Below are 20265 nucleotides of genomic sequence, written 5' to 3'. Positions count from 1 at the left end.
GCGCTGACCGTATGCCTTCCATATCCATATTCCGCAAAGCCTATAGGCTGAGGGTGCCACGGCGGTATGTCAGTATCGTCAGGCCTTCGAAGACCTGTTCGGACGGAGTTTAGTTTCAGTTTAGTTCAGAATTTGTATATGGCTGAGTAGGCCTGTCAGAGTAATGCAGTTGTGGATACATTGGTCGTGTCGTTCAATCTATCTCATTTTACTTCTGTTAAATGTCACAGTCAGTTAAATCTGTAATAAGTGTGCACGCCTTTAATTTGTCGGTGAACGTTCACTTCCGCTTATTTCAAATGCATTTCACGCCACAAAAACTTCCCAAATTGCAACAGCAATCTTCTTATATATTTTGTGAAGGCATTGTTGCTCTTCAGAATTACTAGCCGGGCAGATGGTACACTGGACAACGCGCACCTCCTACTTTCTGTATTTGGATGAGGCAGTCGTATTTCAGGCAATTTTCTTGAGCACTAGAACTCTTATGGAGAACACTTGGTATTAATCTTTTCATAAACATTTTATTTGAGAATTCTGGAGCTTAAGATAATTGTTTGAAGTTCTAATTACCGTTCACCATGAAAAACGTTTTCTTTCTTTTTCTATGTAGCTCTCCAGAAGCTTACTACATCACAACAGTAACATTTCTTGTCAGCGTGTCAGTTATTTTTTCTTTCCTTCTTTTTTTTACTTTTGAGATTTGTGACACCAGTCAGTAAGAAAGACTCACAGCATCTGCCCATTCAGATGATACTCTGACAGAAGTGCTTACCTGAGTGAAAAAGCTGAGGCTACCACGAGCTGCTAATTGCTGCCTAAGCACCCGATATCCAGTTACGTTGCTCTCATGTGCAGTATACAAATTTTTCAGGGCGATGCTGAGAAGTTGGCGGGCCAAATGCCCGCCCCTCTCATGGATCGCGACAAGAAATGTGACCTTGCAGAAATTCAGGTGACAATAAGAAACACATCTCAAATTAATATTTTCAATTGGGACGTTTTATAGATGGGATGTTAATTTAGTTACACTTAGTAGCTTTGCTAGTCTCTCAAAATATCCTGCACTAATAAACACCCAGCACCATAACAGTCAATGTTTTATGAGAGCATAACACATGCTTAGAGCACCAGCTTTGTCTTAAAAAAGAAATATATTCTCTTTGGTAACTTGCATAAAATAATAAATTAAATTTTGCCCCCATAAAGTATTATGGTATACCGCGACTCTCCATACTAACACACGGAGTTCTTTTAAGTTCTGGAAATTTCCTGAAACTTTACTTATACGAGGGGTGTTCAGTAAGTAACGCAAAGCATTTTTTTTCTGAAAGCAGGTTAGTTTTATTTATGATTACAATACATGATATTATTCGCTGCTCATTCCGCCACAAAACCCTAATTTTCAACATTACCTCCGTTCGACGTGGCGGCCTCGACGTTGAAGCCAACGTCTTGCTGCATCAATAACCTCCCAATCATCCACGTACTGCTTCTCGTGGCGTGCCTCCTTCATTTGATCAGACAGATGGAAATCGGGAGGTGCGAGATGCAGGATTTATGGTGGATGAGGAAGAGCAGTCCGTTGAAGTTTTGTAAGCTCCTCTGGGGTGCGCTAACTTGTGTGAGGTCTTGCGTGCCCACAGAGAAGGAGAAGTTAGTTCACATTTTTGTGGCGACGAAGAGCTCAAGTCGTTTCTTCTATTGCCTGCATATCAAACACAATAGCCCCTTCAGACTTCCAGAACGCCTTCAGGATGACGAAGGTACGGCTTTGAACTACATCTTCGGATGAGAGGTGGTGTGGTGCCACTACGATTCGAAGTGATGAACCTGTGTTTCATCGCCTGTGACGATGTTCCACAAAAAGTTGACACGATCAGCCCCGTAACGTGCAAGCAATTCAGCTCAGATGGTCCTTCGTTGCTCTTTATGATCTTCTGTTAGGTAGCGAGGAACCTAGGGGACACATACCTTTGGGATCCTAACTGGTGGATGAGTGTGTCAGTACTACCAACAGAGATGTAAATTTGACCAGAGAGGTGTTTCATTGTGATCCGTCGATCACCTTGAATGGGAGTGTCCACACGTTCCAACATTGTAGGAGCCACAGCTGTAAGAGGCTGGCCGGCACGCGAGGATCGGACAAGTTTGCGCTACCTTATGGCAATGATGATAGATACCTCATCGTGCTTTTGTCCACTGCCTGGTCCCCGTAGAAATTCTGCAAGTGTCAATGAATATGTGCTCTGGTTTTCGTCAAAACAAACTCAATGACAGCTCTCTTCTTAGAATGCAACTCCGTTACAGGAAAATTGTGGGGGCTAAAGCGGTAATATTCCACGATTTCTCACAACACATTTCGCATTTTTCCAACCGGAAGTGGGCGAGGAAAAAAGTGTTGCATTACTTACTGAACGCCTGTCATAGTTACATTTAAGTTTACTTGTAAGTATGTAGAAAATTTAAATGTACATAATGATTTCCTCCATTAATTCGTTTCAATAGATGGGGATTGCTTTACAAACAGAAAATGTCATGTTTTCTGATTCTTTACAGTTTCAGTCAGTGATAAAGTTCTTAAAGCATTTCTTTTCGTGTATTACTGCATTCTGGAAATCTTGTCTAAAGGAAAGATATTTCATACGTACCATTCCGCTCACAGAATGTGCTTCACACCAGACTAATGAGTATGGTAGCTTCTCTGTTTGTAAATACATAACCTGTTATCAGTAGCACGATGATTACCCTCGAAGTGATACTGTAAGGTACATCTTTAATCGTATCATATTACTAGAAATATCGCTGTGGATAGGCCAGAACGATTTTGGAACCCACAGGACAATTACAGTTACTGCTAGGAAACCATTGGATACATTTCAGTGATATAAATTTTTTAAGAAAGGCAAGTGAGCTTAAACAAAAAAAAAAATTTATGCTATGCATAGGGTATTACTCCTATCTGATAGAATTAGTGTATTTAAAATCACGCAACGAGTCTGTTTTGTGTTTCCACTCTGGTGGGCATTAAAACTGCAACACTAGGAAGACTGAAATAAAGATATTTTTCGTATTGTGCATATGAAGAATAGCAATGGCTCTAATCCAATTGGTCATCGAGCCGAACCGCTTGCTGGATGACAGATAGTGGTACATCATTCCATGTTGCCTAAAGACTCCGTCAGAGTTGATTAATCGTACTGGCTGGTGAGTAGTGGTACGTCTGCCCCTCAGAAGCCCATGATAATATGTTTTCGATGGGTGACTGAGCTGAAGCAAGTGCTGATGGGCAACAGGTACCCAATCAGTACAGGAAAGCATGAGCAACATGTAATCTTAGGATCTTAAATTGTGTTGCTAGAAGATATCAGGAGACCTCAACTGCAACATGTCAGAAATATAACGCCGTTGTCCAAATTATCGGATTTGCTAAAACAGATCCATCGCAATGCTCTATGCAGAACAGTGACTCATCTTAACTGAAGACGTAGTGCTACTCCTGTGTCAATGCTATCATTGGGCCCACCCCTATCAGCACACCCCTCTCTCTCTTCGGCCCAAGGGTATCCAGAATCTAGACACTAGATTTTAACAGCAAGGGTTAAAAAAGATAAAAGCAGTGAAGCTGCTTAATTAAAAATTAGATTGTGAACAGTTTCGTATTTGAATTGAGCTGGTACGTGCAAAGACTGCAATAACCCTATGCTACGAGAAGAAATAATGTGTTATAGAAAATGCAGGATAAAATAAACACACATTCCAATAATTTCTACAAAATGTAAAACGTGATAGATCCCTAACGACCTGAATTGATTTACGTAACACAAAGAAGTCCGCCATAATAACTAAAAGCTCTGACATGCTTTTGAAATGCAAATCCAATTTTGTACATGTACTGTCCAAAATTTATGTGAATGAGGACAGATTTTTTTATGCTTAGGATGATTGCAAAGCAGACACGAATGTAACTAACGATCGTTTCAACAAAAATGAATTTTTAATATATTTCGCCTTTAAATCGGATTAAAAAGTATGAAATAATTTCTCTTAGCGCCATGCAGGTTCCAATCCACATTCAGATAGTTCTGAAAATTTGTGATTGTGAATTTCTAATATTTATGAAAATTCTTGTAAGATACAAACACTTGGTGCGCATGCAATATATAATAGTAGTGAAGTTTTAAATCTTACAAGCATTTTGATAGCATTTAAAAATTAACGTTCTCAAATTTTCACGACTATCTTATGGGGTTAGGGATCTGTATGGCCTAGGAGAAAATATTTTATTATTTTTAGTCCGATTTAAAACGTGGTACATTGAAAATTCATTTTAATTAAATAATTATTTTCTGTATTTTACTATCGTGTGTGTACAATTTTTCAAGCAATTTCTAGCATTTTGCTGATATTACAACAGAGACGCTTGATACATTTCATATTTATTTCAGTTTCTCTTCACCTGACTGAACCAATATGTTGCTTCTTCCCATATGTATCTCGCGAAAAGACAGTGAAAGTAAAGACTGCAGATATTCGAGCTCACCCAGCAATCGTTCTTCTTGCTTATCATTAGCAACTGCGACAGGGTAATGAGGAAATTGCAGTGGTAAAAACGTGATAAAAAAACGATTTCTCGCTCGGCTTGTGCGAAAGTGCTCTTAGAACCTGTCACCAAAGCTTTGCAATGTTCTATTTGAGGCAGGCCACATAATTAGTTTAGATAGCAGTTAAGTAGAACTAACTGATGTAATTAACAGCTTAATAATTATTCACTAGGCGCTATCAGCATTGTTGTGCGTTTAGAGATATTTGAGTGATACCTGTATTTTTTGTAATATTAGTTCCAAAATTAATGTAATAAGAGTTAGCTGACATTTTGCTCCTATTTGCAACGGCTTTATAAAATGAAATGAAAAGGGAAAAGAAGACAGAGTACTGAATATCACTTAGTACTAATGTTAAGTACTAATCATGACTCATATCTTTAGTGTGACTCAAGTTTCATGAATTTTGTTAGCTACTGGGATACCATAAAAATCACCACATTCATGATACTTATAAATTACTTAATTTATGACCTTGAGAAGAAATACGAGGTGCATTCAAGTTCTAAGGCCTCCGATTTTTTTTCTAATTAACTACTCACCCGAAATCGATGAAACTGGCGTTACTTCTCGACGTAATCGCCCTGCAGACGTACACATTTTTCACAACGCTGACGCCATGATTCCATGGCAGCGGCGAAGGCTTCTTTAGGAGTCTGTTTTGACCACTGGAAAATCGCTGAGGCAATATCAGCACGGCTGGTGAATGTGCGGCCACGGAGAGTGTCTTTCATTGTTGGAAAAGGCCAAAAGTCACTAGGAGCAAGGGCAGGTGAGTAGGCAGCACGAGGAATCACTTCAAAGTTGTTATCACGAAGAAACTGTTGCGTAACGTTAGCTCGATGTGCGGGTGCGTCGTCTTGGTGAAACAGCACACGCGCAGCCTTCACGGACGTTTTTGTTGCAGTGCAGGAAGGAATTTGTTCTTCAAAACATTTTCGTAGGATGCACCTGTTACCGTAGTGCCCTTTGGAATGCAATGGGTAAGGATTACGCCCTCGCTGTCCCAGAACATGGACACCATCATTTTTTCAGCACTGGCGGTTACCCGAAGTTTTTTTGGTGGCGGTGAATCTGTGTGCTTCCATTGAGCTGACTGGCGCTTTGTTTCCGGATTGAAAAATGACATCCATGTCTCATACATTGTCACAACCGACGAAAAGAAAGTCCCATTCGTGCTGTCGTTGCGCGTCAACATTGCTTGGCAACATGCCACACGGGCAGCCGTGTGGTCGTCCGTCAGCATTCGTGGCACCCACCTGCATGACACATTTTCAGGTCGTCGTGCAGGACTGTGTGCACAGAACCCACAGAAATGCCAACTCTGGAAGCAATCTGCTCAACAGTCATTCGGGGATCCCCCAAAACAATTCTCTCCACTTTGTCGATCGTGTCGTCAGACCGGCTTGTGCGAGCCCGAGGTTGTTTCGGTTTGTTGTCACACGATGTTCTGTCTTCATTAAACTGTCGCACCCACGAAAGCACTTTCGACACATCCGTAACTCCATCACCACATGTCTCCCTCAACCGTCGACGAATTTCAATTGGTTTCACACTACTGAAATTCAGAAAACGAATGATTGCACGCTGTTCAAGTAAGGAAAACGTCGCCATTTTAAGTATTTAAAACAGTTCTCATTCTCGCCGCTGGCGGTAAAATTCCATCTGCCGTACGGTGCTGCCATCTCTGGGACGTATTGACAATGAATGCGGCCTCATTTTAAAACAATGCTCATGTTTCTATCTCTTTCCAGTCCGGAGAAAAAAAATCGGAGGCCTTAGAACTTGAATTCACCTCGTATGTCTTTATCAGTTTATCGCTTCAAGAACTTCACAGTATTTGAAACTTATGAACCACCTGGGAATTTTACTAAAATGGAATGCTGTTGCGTCTGAAGCGTTTCATGTATTATACTTGATTGTCAACGTTGTTAAGTTGTAAGAATCTCAGGAAAAGCAGAAAGACTGATTTCTGTGTTTCACGAATTTGAATTCCCACGCTGGGGGCCGACTGGCGCCGCAGCGCTCTATTTCAGTGAATTTTCTGCGTGCTTGAGCAACTACTACTAGCCGCTACTTTCAGCCTGCAAGGTGGGCCCCGCGCCTACACTTCTGTGGCTGTTAGGTAAATTAATCGACAGCAGTCAACCTCTGCTCCACTTATGGCACCTCATTTGTAGTTTTTCACTAACACACGTGTAACTACCTTGGAGCCGTCATCAGAACAGAAGCGAACCAGAAAATCAAATCACTAAACGTCTCACCGTTTTGTCCAAGCTACTAGACAGGTCCAGTCGTGACCCTAATGAGCGAATCAGCCAAACTAGTTGAAGAATTATTTAAAAGGATTAGGTGCAGCATTAATAACAGACTGCAAAAATTCCAACCAGGGCAAAGGTGACATTTAAGATGGTGCTCTCACTTCATATTCACAAGAAACTGGAGACAATGGCCCTGCCCTTGAGGACACAGTAACACTTAAAGGACACAATTCGCTTAACTTCGCAGCTGTTGGTGTACTGTAGGAGTATTGTAGAAATGAATGTTAGAGATATTAAGCATGTAGAAGGAAGGCGCGACTGAGGTGTAGAAAATTATGCCAGCGGAGTACTTGTGAGAAGACGTTTGAACTTCGTCCGATCACGTCCAACTGTTTGTTTACCTACAGCTCACCAGGTGGGTGGCCTGTATATTCAACAACTGCCCATCGTTTCCGTATTGTTTCAGAATGCTATGAGAAACATTCGATGTTTATTTATAAATGTCCGTATTGATCACATAAATTGTATAATTCGCAGTTACCTGTTGCGGACATTGCCATCTACAGATCTGTTACAAATAGACAAACAGTGGTGTAACCAAGTAAGTTCAATTAGTTAGAGCGAAATCCACAACAGGCCGAGTCATACATAAGAAAAATAAAACTATTATCATGTTTAACAGCGATGCATACCAGCCGTACATAACATAAAAGTATTGCGATGTAAGTATCAGTGTCAAAATTTATAATCTAGGTACATACATTGATCAGCCAGAACATTATGAGCACCTACCTAATAGCCGATATGTCCACCTTTGGCACGGATAACACGAAGATGCGTCGTGGCATGAAAGCAATGAGGCCTTCGTAGTTCGCTGGAGGGAGCTGGCACCACATCTGCGCCGGCCGCGGTGGCCGAGCGATTCTAGGCGCTACAGTCTGGAACCGCGCGACTCCTACGATCGCAGGATCGAATCCTGCCTCGGGCATGGGTGTGTCTAATGTCCTTCGGTTAGTTAGGTTTAAGTAGTTCTATGGGACGGATGACCTTAGAAATTAAATCTCATAGTGCCCAGAGCCATTTGATTCATTTTTGCCGGCCGGGGGTTCTAGACGCTGCAGTCTGGAACCACGTGACCGCTACGGTCGCAGGTCCGAATTGTGCCTTGGGTATGGATGCGTGTGATGTCGTTAGGTTTAAGTAGTTCTATGTTCTAGGGGGCTGATGACCTCAGAAGTTAAGTCCCATAGTGCTCAGAGCCCTTTTTGAACCATTTTTGAACCACATCTGCACACTCAATTCATCCAATTCACGTAAATTCCAGGGAAGGAGGACGATGAACTCTGACGCCACGTTCAATCGCATCCCAGATATGTCCGACCGTGTTCAGATCTGGCGAACTGGGGGCTCATAACATGAATCAGAATTCGCCACTGTGCTCCTCGAACCGCTTCTGGCCTTGTGAGAAGCAGCATTATTTTGTTGAAAAAAGCCACTGCCGTCGGGAAACATGATCGCCATGAAGGGGTGTACGTGGCCTGGAACCAGTGAACGGTACTCCTATGGGGTCATAGTGCCTTGCTCGAGCGCCATTGGACGCATGGATGCCCACAGTATAATGGAGCTGCACCAGTTTGTCTCCGTCTCGCCGTACAAATGTCAAGGAGCTGTTCCCCAGGAAGACGACGTTTATGCACACTCCCATTGGCTCGATGAAGAAGGTCTGGGGATTCATCAGACCTTGTAACGATCTGCCACTCTCTCAGCATTCAGTGCATTTCAGTCGTAGTTGCTGATGTAGTGGTGTTACTATTGCCAAATGCATGGATCGTCGGCAGCAGAGGTCTATCGTTACGAATGTTTGCAGCACTGCGTGTTCAGACACACTTGTACCCTGCCCAGCATTAAAACCTGATGTTAATTTCGCCACAGTTCGCCACCAGTCTTCCCAGCCAACAAAGTCCGACATCTGTAATGAGGGGTGACTGCTGAACCCCATGACGTCTGGACGTGGTTTCACCTTGGTTTCGCCACGTGTTGAAGACACTCACCACATCACTCCTCGAACACTCAACAAGTCGCACAGTTTGCGCAACGCTCTTGCCGAACCTCCTGGCCATCACAATCTGCCCTCGGTCTGATTCAGATAGATCCGTGCCTTCCTCATACTACACACGGACAGCACACTCACTCATACCACATGCACTGTACGTGTGTCTGACTAGCAGTCATTCCTCTCCAGGCGATACTGCTATCAGCTGGTCGTGTTTATGTAGGTAGTAGGTCGGTGGAGCCGGCCGGAGTGGCCGTGCGGTTCTAGGCGCTGCAGTCTGGAGCCGAGCGACCGCTACGGTCGCAGGTTCGAATCCCGCCTCGGGCATGGATGTATGTGATGTCCTTAGGTTAGTTATGTTTAATTAGTTCTAAGTTCTAGATGACTGATGACCTCAGAAGTTAAGTCGCATAGTGCTCATAGCCATTTGAACCATTTTTTAAGTAGGTCGGTGGGCAGTGCAGTAAGTACTGATGATTACCTGTATACGTCCAGCACTTATACAAATAACCGAGGCCAGTTGACGGCACCAATACTAGGGAGTATGTATACCCAGTAACATATATTCAATATTTAAAAGCAGTATGTGTCACTAGCCTTGCAAAGTAAATAATGCATAACTGAGGAAAAAGTCAGAGGAAAAGTCTAAACGTAATATTACAACTATAAAGTGAAATAGACCTTAGGTCTTGCACTGATAAGCAGTCGACGGATATGAGTTTGCTTCCGTGAGTCTCCTTGTCAGCAGGCCCAGGTCATACTAGCCATATCTGGGTAGCCATCGAGTGTATTCCGCGCGGCTTACACTCCGACAAAACCGCGATCTTGAATATGAACACCTACTCAATGCATTCCGTGTTTCGTGGAGTTCGTGTAACAACGCATCTCGTACCTATTTGCCGTTGTAACATAGGCGACTAATGTCCTGGGACTTTTAGTTGTGGCGCGACAATAAGACAGACTTTCAGTTTAAAAGTAGTACGGATTGGTGGTGGAACTTAATAAGTTTCAGTATTGTAGAGAAAACATTAAAACTGGAATGAGGAGAGGATTAGTGAAGTGAAATGAACAAAGAATTGATATTTCTGATCATTTTATTGTACAGCAATAGCAACAGTGACAGCGGATGTTGTATGAGATGTCATCATTTTGAATAGGCTGGTAACTGACAGGGTGAGAAGTTATGAGCAAAGTTGAGGCCGACTTATTCTTCTCATACTTGCACCGAAGCCGACATCAGCCACCATTGTTGTCGTTTACACGCCCACATCAAAATAATATGGTGAAGAAATGAGTGTAACAGATGAAGAAATAGAGGTAAAATGTAAAGAGAATTTAATGTTCTTAGTGACTGGAACGTTACAGTAGGGAAGAAAGCAGGAAGCAGAATGCCTGGAGAATATGAGATGAGGTTAAAACTAGAGCATCGTGCGGACGAGAAAGAAAGGAAGAATCGAAGATTTAGGTTAAATGTCTTATCGACAGTGTTGTCATTACAGACAGAGAACAAGCTCCTATTGGTAATGGAAATGAGCTGAGTTCTTGTGAAGGGAACTACCGCATAATTTGTCTTAAGTGACTTAGAGAAAAATCGAGGTAAGTGAATACGGTTGACCAGACGGGGAGCAGAACTTCCTTCGAAGAAAATGGCTCAGTAGTGTAACGAACTTAAACCATAACCTGCTGTTTTACCTAGTTCTGTCGCGAACTCAGCCATAGGTGAATAAAACGGTTCTCAGAGACCTGCTTTACTTAATTTTGACTTTGAGTTTTGATTATTTAAACTCATAAGATCCCACTTTTACTCCCAACCTTAACGAAAGTAACCACGTCAGAGTGTGACAACAAACACCAAAAGAACGTGAAACACGAAAACTCCAGAAAATAGATTCGTAAATAATTTAGAAAATGGTTGTAATTTTGTACAGTTGTAACTGTAAGAGCCAAAGAAACTCGCACTTGGTCATCAGTATTTCGTAATACGATGTCTCATTGAATGTAAACACTTTTTACGTAGTTGACAGCTGTCAAAATCAAACTTTTGGCCGATACCTCCGTAAATGAACCCAATAAAATCAGAACACACCTGCGTGAAAACACACCCTCCAAAGAAAACTTACATTTATTTTAAAGAAAGCAAGAATGAAGAAACGTTTGGCACAAGAGTAAAGGAAATTATATTTAAAACTACACGAAATTCTCAGAGTGTTTACAGGGGAAACCGCTAGACATTTCAGCTTATCTTTTAGTAGCCAATGCGTCGTGACATCAGCATCGGCTTGTCGGTGCTGGCAGCATAATGAACATTACTTCATCAGTCATAAAACTACTACCGATGCATCCTATTGACTGGTACTGGCTCATGCAGACGCCAATATTATCCTCCGTTGCAATCCTTTAACCGCAGACCCGTAGGACGTAGTTGTTGCTGTATAAAATCCCAGTTCGTATGTGCGCGATTACGACACGTTCCTTACACGCACTGATCCTTTATGAACGTCCCTTACGCTGTTTTATAACAGTATAAGATGTACGTTTACTCGCTGATAGCGAATTTACAGTCCGTGCACTTCTAGCAATCACGATAGCGAAATCACTGTTCTGACGAAAACAGTGCCACACGTTATAGACAGTTTACAAGACATCACGGTGCCAGTTAAAGTTTTAACGTGTGTCGCAGTTCATTAAGTTGCAAACAAGATAGTAACTCGAAAACACATTAGTTTGTGCAGTTCGCTTAACTGCAAGCAGTTCAATCACAGTTCATTCGCGCGAGCATGTTCAATGCTGTTTATAGCACTCCCCGAAACTCACGGTATCCACACAGTCTAACATTTTGTAGAGGTTGATTTTAGTCTAGAATAAGGACGCGGTCATGCATTTTCGTGTGTTTCCGTCTGTCACGACTACACAACACAATCGCGCGTCACGACGCAAGCACATTGTTCGACTGCAACTATGGATATCGCCCTCTAATCACATTTCTTACGATAGTATTGCGTACCACATTCGATTTCACACAGCGTACTTCACTAAAGCATTACAAAGAAATGGAAACATGCATTACACTTCAGCACACTCAGTTAAAAGAAGATTCATGTAGCAATACAAATAAAGAAAAACGTGGTAACATTTCACATTACAGAACATATAAAAAAACTCTAGACGATCAAAGACTAACGTACAGAAAAGAAAGACAAAAAAACTATCCATCGTAATTAGCGATATCTTCACGAGCCTTGCTACTGAATGTCTGAATGTGAGTCCTGTGTTTCACCACCGGAGCACCTCGCTCAGTATCCTTCAAAATACCGTACCCGTATTCAGACGGATACGGTTCTAAGTCCCACCTGGTCATTCAGTTTTGGTTTTCTGTGCTTTCCTCTGTCAGGAGGGCGTCGGGGAACTTTCTTACGAAATGACATGGGTTCGTCCAATGTGATTTTTTCCCCTTATGCAGTGACTTCGTTGTCGATGGCACGTTAAACCGTAACATTTCCTTCTTCATTGCTTCCTTTCGTATTTCTTCCTTTCTGATTTTAGAGTTCTACAATGGATGCTATCTGGTTGTCTTACAAATCAAAAGAAAATAAGACATATATGGGAAAGGCCGCGATACATGAGATGATTTTGACTGGGCTCACTGAGGATAGATAAAGATTCAAAACTCAAATACTGAACTGCATACCGCATCCAGCTAGGGTCAGATACTCAGATCATAAACTGGCAGTGATCCTTAAATTCGAGAGAAATCCGAGATAAAGAGGAAAATTAAAATTTATGGCAGAATATTATGAATTTAAAAACCTTGTGAAATAGCTTAAGTAAAAGTGGCAAGTGTATTTCAGTAGAAGATATGAGTGGACTGGATTAATGGATGAAACAAGTTAGGTAGTAAAGGGATAAAAGAGTCAAGATCCCTATATAATTTGGGAAAAACTTATCTTATTGGTTCAAAATAAAATGTGAGGTTGCTAAGAACAGGAAAGTAAGGCAGAACTACAATTTTTAATCGAATAAAGGGAAATGTAAGGAGTGTAAATCAAAATAAATGCAAAAGAATTTCATAAATAGATGATCATAAGAAAAATCAATTCAGCGTACTGCAAGATTTAATGTTACTTCGAAGAAAGTGCTTAATCCCCAAGATGCCGGTGGGTAACTTCCAAGACGAGGAAGACCCTAGCAAGATGGAAGGAATACATCGAAGCCCTTTGCAATAGAGAAGAACTCTCCCAGAGCATAAGAGGAGGAGGTTGTTAATAAAGAGGATACATGTTCTGGACTAGAGATTGACAGAGCAGTGGACCATCTGAACCGGAACGAGTCAGCAGGAGTTATGATATAGCGTCAGAGCAACCAAATCCATGAGAGTTACATAAACTAATAGTTAATCGAGATGGTGTCAAAAATTAATGAAAGGGATGAGTTGCCAGTGGACTTCTAGAAAAGCATTATCACATTAATAAAGAAAAGAGGAGCAGATACATCCAAATAAAAAACTCGGGCAACAGTGAGGCATTTCATGGTTGTAAATCGCTGACCAGCATTTCATGCAGAAGAACAGACAGAAAAATTGTAGAGATACTAACAAAAATCAATTTTGTTTCAGTAAAATAAAATGTATTAGAGAAACTACTCCTACATATGTGGCTGGTTACTGAAAGAAGTAAAAACAAAATTCAGGATGCGTTTCTGGCATTTGAGGATATAGAGAAAGCTTTCGACAAAGTAAGATGGAATATGATATTAACAATTCTGAGACAAGTGAAACTAAAGTACAGAGACGGATGTGCAATCAACAATAACAATGTAGGAGCAATATAAATTGGAGACTGAGAAAACAAGTTCGTGATAAGATTGTTATGAGGAAGCGCTACAGCTTACCATAGCTTAAGTTTATGTCGACGAAATAATTAATATAATGATAGAATACTATGGAAGAAAAATGAAATTGCAAGACCGACAGATACCAATGATAAACTTTTCAGACGAAATAGTGCTTTTGCCAGAGAGAAAGGAAAACAAACGAGATATAGAGAGACTAAACTTAAAACCATGCAGACTGCACCAGATCGTCATCTTGGGCTGCACATCACGAAGATTGCACTAAGGTCACTCAAATTATTTACAGTTTTGTAACAAGTTGTTGCAGTTTTGGGGCAGTTTGTTGTTGCATCTTTTCACAGTTCTTGCTGAAACTTGTAGATGCATGGTGTGAAGTATTATGTAGTCTCAACTGTGCAGCACACCACTTGTTCAGTTTTCCGCCATATTCCTCCTTAATTGGGATACTCAAAGTCCAGACCTCGCCCTAAATATTTCAGAGTAGCCTTCATAACATCATGTTCCTCGTGATCTTGGAGCGCTCTACGTTCGACGATTTCGGAGCTGTTTAATTACCTTCGACCAAATTTCATTGTCCTACAATCTAGCAGGCTTATAGGATTTCCTCAATATGACTTGCTTGGTCGTTCCACAACACGTTTCCTGACAGCTGTTATTAAAATCTGCACAAGCGCCCTTGCTGGGGGAATCCATCCGAAAATTAATTTGAAATTTTGTGGAAGCTGTAAGCTTGCTAATATAAGTCTCACTATCCCGCCAGTCGATTACAATAGTGTTTCCCATTTTTAGATTCCTCACCTGTCTCCGTATATAAATCTGCTGGCAATGTAGAATGTCTGGTGCATAACATAAACACTATGTATGTGAGGAATCACCGAAAAATTACTTAAAAATGTGATGCTAGCCTGTACAGTAGATCACGTCCTGTTTTTATGAACGATGATTGCGGTTTGTTTCATCAACATCGATATCAAATTTCCATCACACCAAGGAATACCTACAGCAAAAATGTGCTTTAGTTAAAGAATAATGCTGACCTCTACCAAAAAGTGTGTCTTTGTTGTTGTACAGCTAGTTCAGCATCTGTGGTATGAATTTGCTACTACAGCTACGCTGGTGTTCAAAATTAAAGCAACAAACCGCTATTTCCCCATCCTGTGTCTAATTCATGATATAATCATACAAACTGCCAACAGATGTCCATACCATCGAGTTGTCAACGGACAACCATGCCAGCGATGACGTCAGGTCACTAAACGTGGTAGTTTTTGCTGTGTAGTTCCATTTCCACAGTCGCTATGTACACAGTCAGAGATGGTGCATTACGGCACAGAGAAGACACCTGCCAGACTCTCTGTGGTGGAGGCATTAGGAAGAATGGAAGCAAGACAGTCGCAAACTGATATGGCCAAATGACTTAATGTTAATGATCCTGTTGTTTCTCGGATGTGGCGACGGCTTCTAAAGACTGAACCTGTATCCTCAAGGACAGAACATGGCTGAGCATGTGTGACATCCAGAAAGAGAATACCGTTATTTGGATGCAATGACACGACGTTACAGCCTTAGTACTGCATGGCCACTGCCTTCTGGCCTCGCAGAATCCACTGAACATGTTATATCGAGCAAACGGCGTACAGAAAGCTTCGGTAGAGTCGTCTTTATTGTCGGAGAACTGCTGTATGTGTATCTCTGACGAGTCATCACAGAAGGGAACGTCTAGAGTGGAGTCGTCAACATGCCACTTGGACCGTCGAACAGTAGGCCAATGTTCTTTTCACAGAAGAGTTCCGATTTCGTCTGAAGAGTGATTCGTGAAGGATTCGCATCTGGAGGTAACATGGAGCACGATCTTGGGACCCAAATATAGTGGAAAGAGACCGATACCGAGATTTATTCCTAATGGAGTGGGCAGGGGTTATGTTGTCTACTCGCACACCTCTTCATAAAATTGTACAGGTGAATTGACAAGGCTTATCTGCTGTCAGGTAACGTGACGAGATCTTGGGACCTCTTGTGTAGTTGTTGCGAGGTGTAGTGGTCTCAGGCTTCCTACTGATAGACGATAATGTTCGACCTCATAGCTCACATGTGGTTGATGTTTTCTTTGACACAGGACGCAGGTTGTGACCTGCTCGCTCTCCCGATTTGAATGCGATAGAGTACGTCTGGGATGCACTAGGGAGTCGGGCTTCATCACGTCGGCATCCACCAACCACTCTCCAACACTGACCAGCAGATCAGAAGGAAGAATGGGCGTTTTGCCTCCACATGAGATTGATGACACAATTCACAGAATGCCCCGTCCTTTCCAGGCCTGTATTGTTGTCAGAGGTGGTCACACCCCATACTGAGCACATTAATCAGTTGACAGAATGTATGTACAAACCCACTAAGTTGAAAAGCACGAAAAATATTTTTGTCTACCGTTATGCATGTAGTAGTCGTTTATGTTCTGTATTTTTTGTATTGTTCCTACTCTGCTATCAACTGTTTACACTGTTTTGTGGAAAGAGAAACGCAGCCTTGCAAAATTTACCTTTGGTGCTTCAATTTTGTAATGTAGTTGGGCATCTGTTTGAATCTATAGTATGAGTGTACTATTGCTACCATACTGAATTCACCGTGGGACCTACTTTATTAATCTATGATTTGAATATACTACTAAGCGCATGTTCCTGCACAAACACCCGTATAAGCGACTATGGTGTAAGACTCAATTGCGCTTGAGTAGCACTCAGATGATACCTTAGCCTTCAAATTCGTCTGGTCAGAATGCATCTGGGCGTTAACTGAACGTAGCTCTACACCTGCAATTTGCGGAAGTTGTGTGTAAACATGTAATGTTAGATACCTCCGGAAACCTGAAAGAATCAATTGTAGCATGTACGAGCCATCAACAGTCATAAACATGCATGTAGTGTCCAGTGTAACCGCCGTAGGTTAATATAATGGGTTCGATTTTTTCCATACACATGGATATATTTTCACTGGCTGTGAATGTAATTCCTACAGAGTGTCATTCTTACGACGAAATTTCACAGTATTACCTAGAAGAAACATGAAGAAAACTTGGAATTGGTGGTAAATAATTGTAACCACAACATTTAGAACGTTTATACCGCCGAGTGCGAACGTTTTTATCTGGAGTTACACTGCCTATTCCCTGGCATGTAGCTCCATCTATATTGTGAGGGAAATTTCAGGTGGCTGCACAGCAGTTAAAAGCATATGTTCTGATAATCAATGCAATAGTGCTCTGATAATTTTACTTTAAAGCCGCAGTAGACGTTGTTCGTATGCCTGCTCGATCTGCCGGCACTCACAAGCCTACATGTGGAGTTTAGCACAAGTCGCAACGCAAGATCCTTGCTATCATAAGCTTTCGCAGCCATAGGGAGAAAATATCTTACCGCACAAACGTTCTTGTTGAAATAAATGACACTTCGGAATGGTATCAGGAAAGAACTGTGCTTTTGCAGCATGTAGTAAACTCGACATTGGGTATAAAATGTTGTAGCCAAAACATGCAAAGCCTTTATACTGAATAATGTTAGCATTCTTATGTGGAGTCACATTATGTGTTTCCCACCACATAACTTCCTCTATGTTGCGCGGAAAACGTCAGGTGGCTATGGGGCACTTAAAGGTTTGTATCTTGTAAACTAATACAGCACTGGTCTGTTGATTTTGCTTTAACATATAGTCCTAAGGACTGTTGGATGGTGTTAAATCATCAACATGTTCAAATTGTGAGAGACAGATTCGGGTGAGCTATTGTTCTGTTCTGTTCGCGATATTAGTACAATATCAGTAGCATACTGACAAGCCCAAACCTCAAACGCTGCTGCCCTCACCACGTCTGTTTCTGCGGAGGAGTTCTCTCTCTCAGTATTTGTCAGTGATTTGCATATTGATAATAGTCAATTCTTGTAAGTACAATCAATAACAAACTGTCACAAATGACAAGATGGCAACCCACCATAGGGCATTGGTTAAAATCAAAAGCATGTTTGAAGTACATGAACCAGGTAGAGTATCATTCTTACGACTTCCAGAGAATTGAAAGAATATCAGCAGTTTAATACGTAAATATAAGCGAAGATTAAACTTTATAATTCAGTTATTAGGACACAAGCAACGTATGGATCAGATTGCCTAACACTGAATAAGAAAGGCGAATTAAGATAACTAGAAAAAAAGAGAGTGAAAAATATTAAGAAAAATTCTAGGTCCTGAGAAAACCAACAAAAATAGGTTGATTAAAAGGAGAAATGAAGACTTACACAAAAATACAGAAAAGATCATAGATACAACGAGGAAGAGACGGCTAAAATTATTTGGACATTTAAAAAGAATGGAAGAAACACGGATTACAAAGAAAATTTTTAATTATGTTAGTAAGCTGAAAAAAAACTGTAGGGTGGATAGAAGCAGTAAAGAAAGACGCCAACAAAATAGGTGTTACAGAAGAAATAATACGTGACAGAAATCACTTCAGGCTACTGACAGAAAACGCAAAGTATGAAGAAGATGAGCCAAAACCTCGACCCAAGAGAGAGTGGACAGATGAGCGGAGACGTGCAGTTGGTGAGAAAATGAAGAAGTACTGGGAAGAACGGAAGAAAGAGAAACACCATAAGTCTTAAGTTGTATGCCGTTCATATCTGGCCAAATTCATATATATATTTGAGAGATGGAGTGCCGCTAAACATGTGTAGTTGCACGAATCATGTCAAACCGTAACGATTAAGATCATGAAAACCTTTCTCACGTACTGTGGAATAATTCTTTGACTTCGTGAAACACAGTACAAATGCATGGAAGACTTAGATTACTTAAAATAGTACTCGGGATATGTCATGTACTGTAAAGGAAGAGAGCATAAAAGACGGTAGTTTTATCAATTCTAGAGATGCATGACATCAGATAACTAAATCAGAGTCACCTTACTAGAACCATAACAATTATGACAGGCCAGACCAAAGTGTAACGGTATACACCAGGTATGATGCGAAATTCGTGTATTTCTGTGCAGATTTCATTTTCGATACAATATTCGTTGATTTCAGCACAAAAGTGACTTGAAAATTCAATGATTTAGTTTGTACGCTATACTGCATAAATCAAACCTTGCTAGCAGATACAATTATCACTCGCCATCGATCGGTCACGGTCACGAAAACCTTCCGCAAACTGGCTGGCAGAGGCACGCGGTGGTGTAGCGGTAGCTGGCTAGTGGCTGTGGCGCCTGTCTGGCCCCGGGGCCCATCGCCCTGTGGAGTGAGACAGGCGGCAGCTGCCCATCTATTAGTCAACCACAATATTATTGCACCTGGGAGTGAGAGCGCTTCCGTCTGTTTATCGTCCGCTAGCGTCTAATAGGGGTCGATAATATCTTCGCAATTGACCTGAAAGCATTGACAGTGCGATTTTCTTTCCTTAGGCATCACTAGATTTGTAAGACTACCGTAGACTACCGTAAGTTAGCGTAGACTGCCGTAGTTTCCCTAGTAGCTTTGCTCAGCAAAAACATAACCGCGTTACCTGAACGTTATGTGTGTTGCATACCTATTGGGCGTTACCTCATTTCGATCGTCTTGTTCGGCTATGTGATCCGTCTCATACTATGTTCCTCCAGAAACCAGCAGGGGTGAACCTTTTAGAAACTGGTTGAGGATATACAAAGCGTTGGATGATTAAAGGGACCACACTACTAGGTCATCAGTCTATATAAAGGGTCGCGTAACTTACAGAATTCTTTTGTTCTATATAGTTACCCTCCTGTCTATTACTTAAAAGCCTGCATCTCGTGGTCGTGCGGTAGCGTTCTCGCTTCCCACGCCCGGGTTCCCGGGTTCGATTCCCGGCGGGGTCAGGGGTTTTCTCTGCCTCGTGATAGCTGGGTGTTGTGTGGTGTCCTTAGGTTAGTTAGGGTTAAGTAGTTCTAAGTTCTAGGGGACTGATGACCTAAGATGTTAAGTCCCATAGTGCTCAGAGCCATTTGAACCATTTTTTATTACTTAAAAATAATGAGTCTTTATGGCGGAATTGAAACTGTCAATGCTTAATTCTGGTTTTATACGAAAATCGTTGATTTTTAATGTGGAACAGAGGGATGTTTAATACAAATAAATAAGAAAAAATACAGACTTATCATAAAGCGCTAGAAAATGCAGCTTCCTAAAACAAGAGCTAAAGTAATAAAAGAAACATATCAAACATCTGCAAATGTAGGCTTCCGCTGCCGTTGTCACAGTCAATAAAATTCTTCTGGGCTTGAGGCCGCATTGTAACTATATAGAAAATTCCGACGTTTCCGCGACTGTTGCAAATCGCATTCCTCAGGGTGTACTGCTAATTGCAGTTAGCAATACGCTGTGAGGAAGACGCCTGGCAACAGTCACCGAAACGTCGGAACTCTATGGAATTCTATAGTTGACAATGCAGCCTCAAACGCAGAAGAATTTTATTGACTATATCAAACATTCAGAATGAG

The 20265-nt window shown here is 41.5% G+C and overlaps 1 protein-coding gene across 4 annotated transcripts in view; it reads left to right on the top strand.

The window, feature by feature from the left end:
* The window catches only part of LOC126267692 (probable 3',5'-cyclic phosphodiesterase pde-5), a 1251264-nt gene that overhangs the window by 1179246 nt on the left and 51753 nt on the right, over window positions 1-20265 (top strand). For 2 of the 4 annotated variants that reach the window (XM_049973005.1, XM_049973010.1), the window contains exon 15: window positions 875-955. The exons of the other annotated variants lie outside the window; for them this stretch is intronic. In XM_049973005.1, coding sequence (XP_049828962.1) covers window positions 875-955 — 81 coding nt within the window. The remainder of the gene's footprint in view (window positions 1-874; window positions 956-20265) is intronic. 4 annotated transcript variants of the gene reach the window in all.

This window comes from Schistocerca gregaria, chromosome 1, assembly GCF_023897955.1.
Source record: "Schistocerca gregaria isolate iqSchGreg1 chromosome 1, iqSchGreg1.2, whole genome shotgun sequence".
In the NCBI taxonomy this organism is placed as follows: domain Eukaryota; kingdom Metazoa; phylum Arthropoda; class Insecta; order Orthoptera; family Acrididae; genus Schistocerca; species Schistocerca gregaria.
Note: the sequence above shows the minus strand (reverse complement) of the source record. Positions and strands in the feature narration are given on the sequence as shown.